This window comes from Quercus suber, unplaced genomic scaffold (assembly GCF_002906115.3).
Source record: "Quercus suber isolate HL8 unplaced genomic scaffold, Cork oak 2.0 scaffold_90, whole genome shotgun sequence".
NCBI classification, from domain to species: Eukaryota; Viridiplantae; Streptophyta; class Magnoliopsida; order Fagales; family Fagaceae; genus Quercus; species Quercus suber.
The window spans coordinates 1,052,063-1,067,698 of record NW_027069555.1 but is presented as its reverse complement, the minus strand read 5'-3'; the positions used below and the strand labels follow the sequence as shown (position 1 = coordinate 1,067,698).

At 37.1% G+C, this 15,636-nt stretch overlaps 1 protein-coding gene and 1 pseudogene across 1 annotated transcript; both read left to right on the top strand.

Annotated features, from left to right (window-relative positions):
• The first annotated feature begins 938 nt into the window (after positions 1-938).
• On the top strand, positions 939-3,818 carry LOC111992342 (aluminum-activated malate transporter 10-like; annotated as a pseudogene).
• A 1,714-nt stretch (positions 3,819-5,532) lies between these two features.
• On the top strand, positions 5,533-13,728 carry LOC111992347 (plant UBX domain-containing protein 10). The gene is made up of 4 exons (XM_024024207.2): positions 5,533-6,569; positions 12,444-12,614; positions 12,783-12,986; positions 13,235-13,728. Exons 1-4 carry the CDS (start codon positions 5,733-5,735, stop codon positions 13,463-13,465), a joined length of 1,443 nt encoding a protein of 480 aa, XP_023879975.1. The 5' UTR covers positions 5,533-5,732; the 3' UTR covers positions 13,466-13,728.
• Positions 13,729-15,636: the final 1,908 nt, after the last annotated feature.

Genomic DNA, 15,636 nt, shown 5'->3' with positions numbered 1-15,636 from the left:
TCTCGTGTTGGGCAATGAAGTCCATCATGCCACTCCCCTAAGACAATTAAGAAGTCCTTGTCCATACCATTGTTAGTATCGAGGAGACACGATATAAGCCTGACTTCAGGGACCCTGTTTTTCAGGTAATCTCCCTGGCCTTTAAGGTGCTGACAATTAGAAACCCAATTAATATCATGATGAGTGAGGTTTACACCCATCTTCTCCTTAAAGGCGTCTACGCTACCTAGTATCCTAAACACATTAGGGGCACACTGGGTTGGAGAGAGTATGTGGTAATTAGATAATCCCTAGTCACTCTACCCATGGGAATTCTCATCCCTCCCTCTATAAAAGCAATCATGGGGATTACTACTTCCCCTTCTGATCTCATAGCATGTCATTCCCCTTAGCAGCAATGCTGGTCGAAACCCCAACTGGTATATGGTAACAAGCCTTAAAACTCTCTATACCCTCTAGGGTGTCTACTAACCTAGCAAATCTACCCATTTGAAAAGTAGGTGAGGGTGTTAAGAGAATAGGGTGTAAATTAAGGGAGCTGAGGAAGAAAGGGTCCTAGAAATAAGAAGGAATACTAAAGGTAACTTACGAAAATGTGGAAGGGCTCCTCGGACTGATTCTTAAGAGTTAAAGATGCAAAAAGTGGAACTGCCAGAGGCTTTGAGCAATTTATATAGCGGTGGGAAAAGTAAGCAGGAGAGTTCCCACCCTAATCCCCATAAAATTTCTCCATCGTAAGATTTTCATCACACCATAAAACATGGGGATAGGGCGTCGCATAGAGTAAATGTTGAAGCGTCCTAGATGTCGAAGCATCAAGAGCGTGCCTCTTCGCAGTTGCAAAGACATCTACACAGAAGGAATTGACATAAGCGAGGGAAGTGTGGTTGCTAGAAATCGAAATCCCCATTTTTTTCCCCGATGAGTAAAAAAGTGGAATGTCGAAGGGCTATTATAGGGATGAGGGCCCAGATATAGGTATTGGGTCATGGGTCGTGCCCAAGGACGTCAAGTAGCCCAAGGATAGATAGATACTAGCGAAAAGATACAAATAAATGGGTCGTGAAAGAAGTTTGTCACACTGAGCAGGTGACGTTGTCCAAGGAGAAATACCTCCTTCATAAGCAGAGAAAAGGTCAAAGGTTCGACTGTCCATCAAGAACAAGGCAACAGACAATCTTGCTTGGAAGCATAAACATCAAAGAGGGATGGGACAAAAGAGAGTTAGGAAATATTTGAGAAGAACGTTGTTACCACTGCATTAAATGCTCTGCATCTAACTCCTTGGCCGCATTAATGTGGAAGTGATACCTGAACAGTAATTTTCAACCTTACAGCTACCCCCAAAGACTTTAGGAATGTGTTAATGGGACAAGTATCAAGAGGATTAGCAATCTGACCTACACGTGGAGAGATGAGATGAAAGAATGGGAGAGAATATAAAAGAGAAGAACCCCATTACAAAGGGGGGGACTAGAAAATTTAGAGAGGAATGAATGTATACTCAAGAACTATAATTTTGTATAAGTTTCAGAGAAATATATAAAAACAGACCTTCCTCGGATTTGGCCGAGGAGAACTTTTCTTGTTCAAAATTGTTTGCTATATTCTTTCCAGTAATAATAAACCTACTGTGATTGTTGTCCATCTAACTTATTGAAAGTTCAGTTTCAAGCCCACTCTCTAACAAATTCATTGTCTTAGGCTATTTGGGCCATTGACAATCCATTTGGGCTTTGGGGAGCCAATCCAGCCCTTACAATAAATATATATATATATATATATAATTTTCGATAGCTATAATAGAGGAGGGGATATATAATAAATGCATTACAATAAATATATATAATTTTCGATAGCTATAATAGAGGAGGGGATATATAATAAATGCATCATGTTTTACTGTTATTTAATGTTCTTCTTGTAGCATATAAATTAATTGAACTAGTAATTCTCTTGGTTCAACTTCTGCAACAACCTTCTCAAAATTTGTTCCTTCAGCGAAAGCCTGATTTGATCATATATGGTGCTATGATATTCATCCTTACCTATAGCTTGGTTTCTTTTTTTTGCTGAACCTTTAGCTTAGTTTCAGTATCAGGTTATCGGGAGGCTGAATTGTTTCAATTGGCCCAGCACAGAATATCCACTATTATCATTGGTACTTTATTGTGCATTATCATAAGCTTGCTCATTTGGTCCATTTGGGCTGGTCAAGAGCTCTATATGCTCTTATCACATTCAGTTGTAACATGGACAAGCTTGCCGATTCCCTTGATATGGTTAGTTTTTTTATCAAATGAGCAATGTCAAGAACATAATTTTTCTTTTTTTCAACTTATTAAGGTGATAAATTTTGATTAAAGCAATATAACTTTCATATGTATTACTAACACAATTTTTATATGTATATTCTATGTGACTAAATTTATTGTTATCAAACATATATCTTTTGTTATATTTATGTAAGAGATTATATATATTTTTTCTGCAAATCTTTTTTTTTTTTTTTTGCTAACTATCATTTCCATTTATTAGGTTGTGTAGCCGATTACTTTAAAGATAGTGGCAGCCTTGTTGAGAGTGGAACAGATGAGAAATAGCGAGGCTACAAATGTGTATTAAGTTCAAAGGAAACAGAAGAATCGTTGGTATGTTATAAAATAAAGAAATGTTAATGAGTGCTCTCAAGGCACTGGTTAATAATTCATTTAAAGAAAGTTTTTATGAAAAATGAAAAAAAAAAAAAGTAATTAATATTTTGATAATTTTTTTCATTTCCCATAAAAGTGGTATCAAAACTTTCTTAAAATTGATTATTAATAAGTATCTTAAGGACACTTGTTAGCATGACCTAAAAGTGTAGCTAATGCTCAATATAAAATATAGTACAGCTAATTCTCAATATAAACTAGAATTTGACTTTAAAAGTGCTGAAGCTTATTAATTTTATTGCAAAACTATTATCAATTTTACAAACTAGCGTGGTGAATGTGATTTGAATCACATTAACAATATAATAAATAAATTTTTTTATTTTTTTTAGTTGAAAAGTGGACATAATTTTTTTTTTTATATATATCAATTTTTAAAACTTATATAATAAAATTTGTAATATCTGATTCTAACATCTTGACTTTATTTTGAAATTTGGAATGGACATTGTTTTGCATAGGTCAATTTTGCTAGATGGGAGCCAACCCATGGCCGCTTCAGCCATAGAGGCTATCAATGGTTGCATTAATTCAGAAAATAAGGTAACCCAAGTTCCTATATCCTTACTCATGGAGAATTTAATACTCATTCAGGCCTCAACTACTCTATTAATTCCAATGGGCCTGTGATTATATAAAGAAGCACCTCAGCAATATTTTATTGAAAGTAAGCTCCAACTCTTCGAGTGTCATGAGAGACCTAGCAATTACCATCAAGAGTCAAGACAATGAAGAAATCATCTAACATCCATTACCTTGGTTAGAGAAATGAACAATGCAGTACAAGAACACTCCACAATGACTTAAAGTACTGCCTTCCTAAGTTATTCAATCCCCCACCAAAGCCCAGAAGCTGAAACTCCTGAAAATAAAAAAAAATGGACACAACATCCATAACAATGGTTACAGACTGTGCCTCCCATGCAAATTGTTCCACTAGTAACTTTAGCTTCTATATAAATAGATTGAAATTGCTACATGATCAATGGCATTGTTGATGCTGTCAAAGAACTAGCAGACTGGGCTAAATTCAACGTTGCAGGCAATAACATGTGCGAATTAAATCACCTGGATAATAGTTTTTTTTTTTTATTATCAGATTAACAGAAAGATAGGGCAACCATGAAGATCTTTCAACTGCTCTTTCCAATATAGTTTAGTTACTCGCCGAAGAAGGTCTGACTTCCATATTTTTCTTGGCTCAGTGCACCTGATTACCTGAGGAAAAGAAATGAACAAGTGCTATAAAATTCTAAAGAATACCAGTGTAAAGTATACGTATGGTGCTTTTGGATTTGGTACACATTAAGAAAATATTTTTCATACATTTGCTTGGTGGTGACAATACTTTGAAAACACAAAATTTTCATGAACACAAAATTCGCCGTACCAATAAAATAAGCCCCACAAAATTCATAAGACCATGATTTCATTAAAAAAAAAAACGCAACCAGAGAGATAGATGTCACAGTGTGTTGGCCTGGAGCAAGAGATGATGGCTGGAGGTTCATGGGTTTGCCGGCAGTGCCACGATGGCCATGGGTTTGTTGTTGCTGATCATCCTGATCACATGTAGAGAGAGAGAGAGAGAGAGAGTATAAACAAATTATTTTTATAACAATTAAACGAATGTATTCAATAAAATTTAGAAATAATTATATAATAGTGGCATAAATTTGACATTGTTTTGAAGTTAAATTCTAAGTTTTAGATGCACAAAATGGTTAACTTCAAAACAATGTCAAATTTGTGCATATGCTGGTTTATTTGATTTAAAATTGTTACTATAATTTAATCATTTTTTAAGTTTAACAAAATTTAACATAAACTATATTAATCTAATAGCTCAAAATCATTACATAAGAATTATCGTCAACTAAAACAGATTGACTATCAAAAAAATTAAAATTCCACTTAGTATTCACATAGAAACTGTCTAGATTTATCTTAAGTATTATATATATTTTTATATTAATATGCGAGCTTTTTTGCATTGATAAAAATTTATAATTTTGAACTTTATGCATGATTGTGCTTGTGCCTCATTTATCTTCTTAAGTTCTACCTCTTCTCCTTTTTGTTCTCTTTTTTTTTTTTTTTTAAAAAAAAAACCTTTTCTCCTTTTTATCATTTTTTTATCTAATACGCAAAACAAGTGAAGATGATATGAATTTTTTTATTTTTATTTTTATTTTTATGTTTAACATAAATAGTAAATTAAAAAACTAAAATATTGATTATAATAATTTCAATGTGGTAGATATTGATATAACTTGACAAAATAAACAATTATTATATCACTAAATAAAAATACCAAAGTTTAGTCAAATTGAAGTATTTTTACATTTTCATTACCAAAATAAACAAAAAATTTAAAAAAACATTATTATATACATATATTTTAATACACAGGTAATAATTAGGAATATGGGTGTGTTCATAATAAAAAAAAAAAAATTAGCAATATGTGTGAGTCCAATGCATTTCATTGTCATGATTCATTTCCTATTATCCACTGGTTAAGCTATGACCAAAAGAAGATAAACAGCAGGCTTTGGCTATTGGGCCTATTCGCAGGACAACTTCAGCTTTCAGGAGACTTTGAAAAGCTCCCCAATCCCATTTTCTTGGCCTACAAAAGTTCAATACAAAAACGGCGTCGTTTTTCCTTTGCCCCGTTGTCGGTTAACTAGACAATTTGAGTTTGGGATACACGTACGAACCCACTGATTTCGTCTTCTTTGCCATCGAAAATGTGGCAGTTTAGTTAATTCCGTCATGTCCAAGGGCCAAACTAGTATGTATAATAATAATAATAATCAATAATTAGTACATTTTTCAATCCCATTTCTCTCAAAGAACATTCCAGTCAGTCCCTTCCGTTCCCCTTTTTTGAGAGAGAAACTCAAATTGCATTCTCTCCCTCTTTCTGTAACGAACTGTGATTTTTGTGAACCATTTTTTTGTTGAAGAATACAAACACCTAATTTCTTGAGAGAGCTAGGTTTCCGCACAGATATGGTTGATGTAGCCGACAAAGTAGCGTATTTCCAAGCGATCACGGGCCTCGAAGATCCCGATTTGTGCACGGAGATTCTCGCCGCTCATGGCTGGGACCTCGAGCTCGCGATCTCGTCCATCACCTCCACAAACACCGCCACTCCGCCGGAGAATTCCACATCCACGCCGGCAGTCGCCACATCCTCCGGCGACGATGGCGGAGGTCGGGGTGTCACGCGGTCAAGTTTAGAACCTCCTCGTTTTGGAGCACCGGAGCGATCTGAAGCGGCTGCCGGACCCGGTTTGGCGTGGAAGATCGTGACTTTGCCGATTTCGGTGATTTCCGGTAGTCTAAATTTGATTTCCGGCGCGATTGGGCTTGGATTATGGGCCGCCGGTGGTGTTCTCTCGTATTCCATGGGAATGGTAGGGTTGGGCTTCGGTTCGGGCCGGAACAGCGAGGCGTCGGCTCGGTTGGTTCCGTTATCGGCTGCGGCATCGGAGGCTATGGAGTTCGTGGCGGCGTTTGAGAGAGATTACGGTACAACGACAATGACGAGGCCGAATTTCGTGAGCCAAGGGTTCATGGACGCGCTTCAGAGGTCTAGGAACGAGTTCAAGCTGTTGTTTGTGTATTTGCACTCGCCAGATCATCCTGACACGCCTTTGTTCTGCGAGAGAACGCTGTGTTCGGAGGCTTTAGCGGCGTTTGTGAACGAGAACTTCGTGGCGTGGGGAGGAAGTATTAGAGCTAGCGAAGGGTTCAAGATGAGTAATAGCTTGAAAGCCTCGAGATTTCCTTTCTGTGCTGTGGTAATGGCCGCTACGAATCAGAGGATCGCATTGCTCCAGCAGGTACGTACCAGTTTCAAGTTCCACTTGAATTTATGGTATCTGAATCTCTATAGAATCTGCTTAGGAGCTAATTGTTTTAGTTGCTCTTGTTAATTTGTTGTTAGAGATTGGTCATATTCAGAGGAGAGGAGAGTGATTAATGCACCATCAAGAGAGTTGAGGGAATGAAAAAATATAGAAGAAAACCAAAAATAAAATTAGTAGAAATAGTAAAAGAGGACATGTCAATTTAGGATGTGATAGAGTATGACTTTGGATAGAGTAAGATAGCAGAAAACAATACATGTGCCCAACCTGACTAATTTGTTGTTGATCCATATCGGCATAACCAACCCCCAAAGGTTGGGAGTAAGGTTTGATAGTTGTTGTTGACATATGGAAATTAAAATTGAAAATTGTTATCAGTTGAATACATAATTGAACCATACCATGTTCCAAGGAGCTCCAGCTTAAACAGGTAAATGTCACTTCCTTCTCCCATAGGGTGGATGATGATGTCTTGGGATCAAAACTCAACGGGTGCACGTGAAACATACCAAATAAATAAATCATAGCATGTCCTTTGGAATTAACAATTTCATGTCATTAGACTGTTTGATTGAATTTCAAACGAAGCTTGACAGTGACAGAATCATTCTTGCTCTGGGGGATGAGGAGATAAAATTGTAGGTTGAAGTAGTGCCTCTTTGTTCTGTAGTAGGAAGTGCTCATCTCGAGTTTAGTCGCAAAATAAGTGTGGCAGAATTGATAGTTGGAAGAGGAATGGAATAATGGATATTGGTATATGTAATGTTGGAGGTTATGCTCCTATTTGTCAATGATAAGTGCTTTGCTGTTTTGTTCTGCTACTTGTCAATGGATAGCCAATCCTCTCTGAGAGCTCTACTGGAATTCAGCATAGACTTGACCTCTTTTTGCCTTGTCTTATTGTTTAATATGGAAAAAGTTCTCACAAGCTTATGGTTAAGACAAAAATTGGTATCTTGTTTGAGGATTGTGTATGACAAATTAAGGTTTTAAATTATTTGTGTCAATAGATCAGTTTATTACAAAAGTTGAGATTATGGGTCTATTCAAGAGTAGGTTTATGGAGTGGTGAATTCCAGTAGAATGTTTTTGTTGGTTGCTGATGGAATTTGCGTGGTAGAGTGAGTCTTCTTTTTGATCAGTAAGAAAACTTTGTTTGCACAACTCACTAAAACCTCAGTTACAAAATACTACACACTCTGAAACAAACCCAGAGCCAAAAGCTCAATACACCCCAGAGCACTAAAAACCACCAAGGCACTAAAGTAAAAAAATACATCTGCCTGTCCAACAAGACATATTTGATGACTAGTTCTGAGGACAAAATGACAAATACAAAACAAAGGCGTACTAAGCATAAACATACGGCAGCTGCCAGTACCAAACCAAAGCCATCTCCTTTTGATGTAAATCAGGCAGAACAAAGGTTGACATCCCCCAAGAATGAAAAAATGATCTGTAAAGAGAGGATTTCTTAAAATTTCCTTGAGCATTAACACGAGACTTCACCTCCTATTTGATATAATGGAGCATACTTTCCTCTGTTTTGCATTGATCACCATGAATGACAACATTCATTTGGAATTAAATTTGATAAACTGCAGAACCTTAGGCCAGTTTGTAGATTATGGCCCTCATTCTCCTTCCATTCCAACTTTTTAGTCCCCAATCTACCAACCAATCCCATTCAGAGATATGATTGAACATCAAGCACATACCCGTGACCTTCCCCCAAATTGTTGTGGTAAATGAACATTTAAAGAACAAGTGGTTTCAACTCTCCTAAAATATCTGCAAAATACACAGGTTGAGTCCCCTGCATAACCCCACAACATTGAGTCCCTTGTCTGATTAGAGCATAAAGGCATATCTCAGGATTGTCAATGAGAATTAAGCTAGCTTAGAGCGGTTTACTACAGCTCTTCTTGATTAATTGCACCGCACCTATCTAAGCTTGATTAACTGCCAGTTTTAGATGCTTGCTAGATTGGTCTGTCTTCGGCTTTTTCTGCAACATGGTTAATTTAGACTGAAAATTCACTGAAGCATCTGATCTAGCAGGGGGCCAGCACCATTCCTTACCCTTCAAGTCACTTGAAAAGGAAGCACGGACACGGACACGGACATGGTTACAACACGGTGACGAGCAATTTTTAAAAAATTATAACATAAAACAGCCGGTACGATGCCAGTATGACATGGATACAATACATGTACAGCACCCTAAATTAAGTTTCCGTGCTTCATAGCTTGAAGCTTTGGCTTTAATGTTGCTAGCATCATATACTACTCTTGTACCATATTTAAAATACAAAACCTGTTAAGATGCCACTAGTCCAGGCATATTGCAACAGAAGACCCTTCACCTATTTTAAGCTGTGAATTTCCTGTCATCAGGTCTAATTATTTACTCCTTCCTCAAGTCAAGTGTATCTTGGGGTATCTTCTTTTTTTTCTTTTTTCTTTTTTTAATTTTATAAATAAAAAAAAAATAGTAAGAAAAGAAATTTATTGATATAAAAAGAAGGTTGAGGCCAAAGTACACAGTGAATAAACCACGGAGACTCTAGAGAAGAAAAAAGGGGAAAAAAAACCAAGATGCAAACTATCTATAAACGCAAAAATGTCTAAAACTAGACTGGAAGATGGCAAATGAGCTTGTTGCAACTCGAATAGTGTTCCCACTAGCTACAACTTAAGTTGAACAATTGGATGGTCTTTCCACTCAAAAGTGAGGTATAATTATCATGGAGTGGTGCTTTATGTGTGAAAGATATGGGGAGGATGTGAATCATTTTTTCCTACATTGTGAAGTGGCTTGGGAATTGTGGTTTATGATATTGTGTTTATTTGGTGTTTCTTAGGTGATACAGTTTTCAGTGCGGGAGATGTTAAAAATTTGGCAGGGGTGGTCTGGTAGGAGAAGGTATTGGAGGATATGGAAAGTGGTTTTGTTGTGTCTAATAGGTGTATTTGGAGAAAACGTAGTGCTTATTGGGACAAGAATTTGGCGTCATTAAGTTGAGATATTTACTTCTAAAGTCCTTATGTCTCTGGACTTCATCATCTCTTTTGTTTTCTATTGAAGGGCTCCTAGAATTCATCAACTCCTTGAGCTAGCTAACTACTGTTTTTTGCCATATAGACCAACTCTGGTACCCTTTTACACATCATCCAACCAATTCCTGGGAGTATCCATATGAAAGCTCATAACTCTATATTTACATCACAATGCAGGAAAAGGTGGTCTATAATCTCCCTATTGAACTTGCACTTACGCCACCAATCTGAAATAATAATACCCATTTTCCTCAAATTGTCAACTTTTAATATCTTCCCTTTCATTGTGGACTAAATAAAGAAGCCAACACGAGGAGGAGTTTCAACCCTTCACATTGCACACCAAGGATTGTGTTGGTCTCCCCCATCCACTTCTTAGAGCTTTGTAATAAGTACTCACTTTGAAGCCTTGACATTTGGAAGGAGTCCAAATCATCTATAATCCTATCCTCCTGCACACAGGAGATATCCTTGCCGAATACAATTCCGTCAAGAATGAGTCCAAAAATCCTAGCTCCCAATCAATAGAGGAACAAAAGGATTTCAATGAGTGCACCCATTGGACACAACCAAATAATTAACCAATTTTGCATCTTTATTCCTAGCAATCACAAAGATTTCCAAAAAACAACAATCATGCCAAAAAAACAAAATTTTTGACTTGTCCCAACACCAACCCCCATCAAATGCTATGTATGGAAGCACTATCACACCAGTCTATCTCCATCCCAAAGTGCCACAACCATATACATTAACTTGAAAACCACAAGTCTTTTGACCCCCAAACCACCCATTTGAATGGGGTAAGGGATAGACTCCCAATTAACCAAATGAAATTTAGTTTCACCCCCCAAACCACCCCAAGGAAGTATGGTCCAGAAATTCCTATCCCTCAGCAAAGTGATCGTTCTGGCCTCATTTTTCCCCCCTTTTTTTTTTGGTGTGGAATCAGTCACAAGCTTATATGGAAAACCCATAATTGGGATTTATCTGAGAATTTTTGGAAATATGTTTTTATTTTTAAGTTTGCCTGATTAAACCTGCAGCTGTCACCTTAAGGTTTGGGGGATAGCCCAGTGGTTCCAGCACCTCATGCGGTGCCTGGGCATTGGAATTCGAACCCCACCAGCCCCCCTTCCCCTATTTACCTATTAAAAGAAAAAACTTGCGGCTGTTACTCATCTGCAATGACATGCCAGTTGTGATAATATATTTGTTCTCCAGCGCAATTTTAGATGCGCTAAGAAAACATCTGGGTAATTCTGATTAGACAAGCAGGATTCTCTGTGGCTTTCTTTGCTTGGACAGCAATGAAGGGTAAAATTTTAGCAATGGATACATTGAGGAAGTGGGGCACAATAATTTCTGATTGTTGTAATTTGTACTTTGAGGAAGTGGGACATAATAATTACTGATTGGTGTAATTTTTTCAAAGCTAATTTGGATTTCATAGATCATCTCTTTCTACATTGAGAGGTAGCTAGAGATTTATGGTCACTTGTATTGTGCTCATTTGCGGTGAGCTGGATAATGAATCTTGGAGACTGATTCATTATTGAAAGGGCTTTTTGGGTGGGGGGGTGGGGGAGGGCGGAATGTCCAGTCCGAAATTTGGAGGGCTATTCCTTTGTGCCTACATTTGACGCATGTACTTTTGAAAGCAAAGCACTTGCAATGGATTTTTTTTTTTAATTGGTAAAGCAAAGAACTCGCAATAGTACAGCTGAAGTTTCTGTTTTGCAGTCTTAACATGCAAGGGAGTTAGGCCGGCAGTGATCTACTTCTTCAGATCTGTTAGCTTAGATTGTTGATTTGAATTTTAGATCATAATTCTGTATTTTTCCTTCCCTATATGGGTCTTCCTTCTTAGACATCCTGTCTACTTAGGTAGCATCATTTTCATGTTTTTTTAGTGATGTTATTTTACCTATAAAAGAAAAGATGAGATAAGCATGTTACCTGGGTGGGAAGGTAGAGGATTGATTGATGAAAGTGGTGAATATGGTCTGAAACTAAGACATCAACATAAATAAGGGATTCCACCTTTATATGTTAGTCCTTTAGTTGTCAGGTATGTGGTGGAGAGCCATAAAGAGTTTGGCAACATGATAGAGGGAATAGTATGAAAAATTAAGAAGCTAAGACCAACCTGGGGCTCTTCTACTTTTTGTCTATATACTTCTCTTCATCCATAGGAGATATGATGGAGCTGCTTGCTGCTCTTCCTATTATACAAAGTCCTACAACTGGTTTCTGTCAAATTATAGATAGCAATATAGTTATAAAAATTTCCTTCACATTATCTTATGCTGGAAACCAACCCTCTCTTATCTAAGGGGCCAACATATGATGGACATTAAAAGCTCAATTTAATGGCTTCATTAAATTTCTTTTTCCTTCTTCTCATGGTGTCATAGCCAACCACTACATTAGAGGTGTTAAGACAATTCTATGAAAGTTACTATCAAAAACAATTCTATGAAAGTCCATTTACCTCACTCTATGTTAGGTGTTTGTTAAATCATGTTCAAGTATCTTGTCTTGCACATATTGTAATGATTATGAAGGTTCTTGTGAATGATTAATGGTGATATGATCTGGTTTCATTGAACTTTATATTTGCAATCTCCCTTCTCATCAATGTTCCTTTCCTTACCTTTTGCACAGGACAACTTGTTCTTTTGTAATCTCTATATTTGCAATTTCCCTTCTTCAAACTGCCTTTGTAGAGGAAAACTTGTTCTTTTGTAATGTGGACTTACTGGTGTATCATTTCATATTCTGCAGGTTGAGGGACCAAAATCTCCTGAAGAAATGCTCACAATATTACAGAAAGTGCTTGAAGAAAGTGCCCCTGTTCTTGTTGCAGGAAGACTTGAAGCGGAAGAAAGAAGAACCAACATGCGCTTAAGAGAAGAGCAAGATGCTGCTTACCAAGCAGCACTTGAAGCTGATCAAGTATGCAACTCTTTTAAGTTGGGTTTTTGCTTGTGTCATGCAGTTTGGTGTGGCCTATATGGCATGCTTCCTTTCCCTTTTCTCCCTACTAGCAAAGTCTTACTACTTGGAAAGAACTATGTTGCAGCTTTTCTTGCAGTGACGTATCATTTTTCTATGTTGCATCAGGCTAGGGAACGCCAGAAGAGAGAAGAGCAAGAACGCCTCGAGAGGGAAGCTGCTGAAGCTGAGAGGAAGCGTAAGGAGGAAGAAGAGGCTCTTGAAAGAGCAGCACGTGAAGCTGCAGAGAAAGAGGCTGCATTAGCAAGAATGAGGCAGGAGAAAGCTTTGTCACTTGGTGAGGAACCTGAGAAAGGACCTAATGTGACACAGGTAAAAACCTCGAGTTTGTACAAAGATGATTTTGTTCTTCATGATTTGCTAATGATCCCCCCATCCTATCTCCCCTGCTTCCCTCGTTAAATTATTATTATTATTATGAAGGCATTATCTAATAAAATTCTGTGTCTGCACTTACATCACATATATTCTTCTGATTCCTTTGTCAGTAGTTTGGACATATGACTCTAGTAAAATTCACCAAACCAGATATATACCTTTGTGTGTTTTACTTGAACCAGGTTTTGGTACGGTTTCCTAATGGAGAACGCAAGGAGAGGAGGTTCCACAGTACTTCAACAATTCAATCTCTATATGACTATGTTGATTCTTTGGGCTGTTTAGAAACTGAGAATTATAGCCTTGTCTCTAACTTTCCTCGGGTCGTTTATGGCCCAGAGAAACTGTCTTCGTCACTGAAAGAAGCAGGATTGCATCCTCAGGCCAGCCTTTTTGTGGAGTCGAACTTGTGAGAGGTTCTTAAGTGAAAAGTAATATGAGAAGTAGTCCAAGATGGGACATGCAAGTAGGACTAATTGTTGTGTTTTTCTTTGCTGTTACAACTTGATTAGCAATATTATACAATCAGATAAGATAGGTCGCCATCTCTGTATGTGGATGTTTGGTTTTTCCTCAATGCAGATTCAGCGAAGCAGATGGTCCTAAGTGGAAAACCTGTTTGAAATAATGATATTTTGATTTTGCACATATATCAAAATTGAAAAAAATTGAACTAGCTTACTACTGCTTATTGATCTTTGTATAACTAGGTTGACAGTGGTAAATCTGTTGAAATTTCTAGCCGCAACTGGCTTATTATTGGGTTGGCATGGGTCTAAAATGTACACTTCCTGGGTGATTGCTGGAAGGCATACATTGCATGGCTTCTAAGAGCATTCAAAGTGATGGTTCTAAATTTTTTAGCTTTTAGAAACTCAAAATGTTACTTTATTTATTTTAACACCTCATTTTACAATACATCCAAATCAAAGATTTTATTTTTTTTCCACTTCATCTAAATATTATTTCTTTAATTCTTTTTTATTGTCCCTCTCTCTCTCTCTCTCTCTTCTCCCAAGCAAAAACAACCAACAAACCCACCACTCACGGCCACTGCTAGCCACCACCACCAGAAAATCCACAATCACCCACTGCCTCCCACAAGCCATAACCCCCAAATCACAACCACCTATCTAATCTAGCCACAGCTCTGCTGAACTAGCCATTGCACAACCCAAAAAAACCAAAACTAACCAACTACACAAACTAAAATCCAAGCCACCATCCACCACCATGAACTGAAACCCATCCACCCACCAGCCACGGCATAAAATAAAACTCACCCACCTATCACCATCGCAAACTCCAACCCAAAATCAAACTGATAACCACCACAAAATCCCACCTTTCAAACACAGACCTAAATCAACCAATAACTAAACACACCATAGGAAAGAGAGATTTTTGGCCATAGCAAAAGAAATTTTTTTTTTTTTTTTTAACTTCCCTTTTCCTCGCCCCACTGTCTATTGTCGATCTCAAACCACCCAAACGCCACCGTCGCCAATCTCAACCGCGACCACAAGCTCATGCCATGCCGATATCAACCATCCTAATCTCACCTTTTGATAAGAGAGTTTGAATTAGAGGAGGTGGGCAAGAGAGGAAAAAAAAAAAAGAGGATGCTTTGAAGAAGAAAGAGAGAGAAAAATATTTTAAGGAGAAGAAGAGAGAGAAAAAGTAAAATATTAATCTTTTAATAAGTTTGTAACTACAGTAAGCTGTCATCTTTGTTAGTTTACTGTAACTCAATTGCCATTTTTTAAAACTATAGAACCATTATTGTCGCTTACATTTTTTTAGTGTTTTGGTTGCTAAAATATCATTTTAGCAATTATACCACCATCATTGTGAATGATGTAACAAATAATGCATGAAATTGTGTCTTCTTTTTGAATTCAAGCCACCATTGTCATCTTTATTGTGAGGAAGAACTAAATGATGGTATTAGTATGTGAGAGGGTATTGTTCGATTACATGTCATGTCATGACCTTTTCATCTTTTCCCTACTGTGCTGTGCAATTGCTGCTTCCTACAGTTTTTTTTTTTTTTCCTAGAGGAAATGAACACATGAAAAAGGAGAAAGTGACTAACCTCTATAAATTGTACAAAATACAGCTTGATGATATTAAAGTTTATACTTTTAGTATAAAGCATGCATTATTAGAACATTATTACCTGGTAGGAGTAGCATGAGCTCATATTTAAGTCTGATTTGAATTTAATATCCATAGGATTTGCGTCTCTTATGAAAGCATCTATCTAACCTCAATTGGAGACTGTCTTTCGACTTTTAGGAGCACTTGAAACTTTTTGGATCCAGTTGCAATTGAGAAGTTGCCATAGGTTCCATACTTCCCATTATAATCCTTAAACGAGATCAACAAGAAAGCCGTGGTCTTGTTGACAAGGACTAAGCAACCAATCAAAAATTGACAAAAGGAGAAGGGATAAAAAAAATAAGGGGAACAAACATGTAAAGGAGCAACCAATCAAAAATTAACAAAAGGAGAAGGGATAAAAAAAATAAGGGGAACAAACATGTAAAGGAGAAACAAAACGGCAAGAGAACAAAAATCCTAT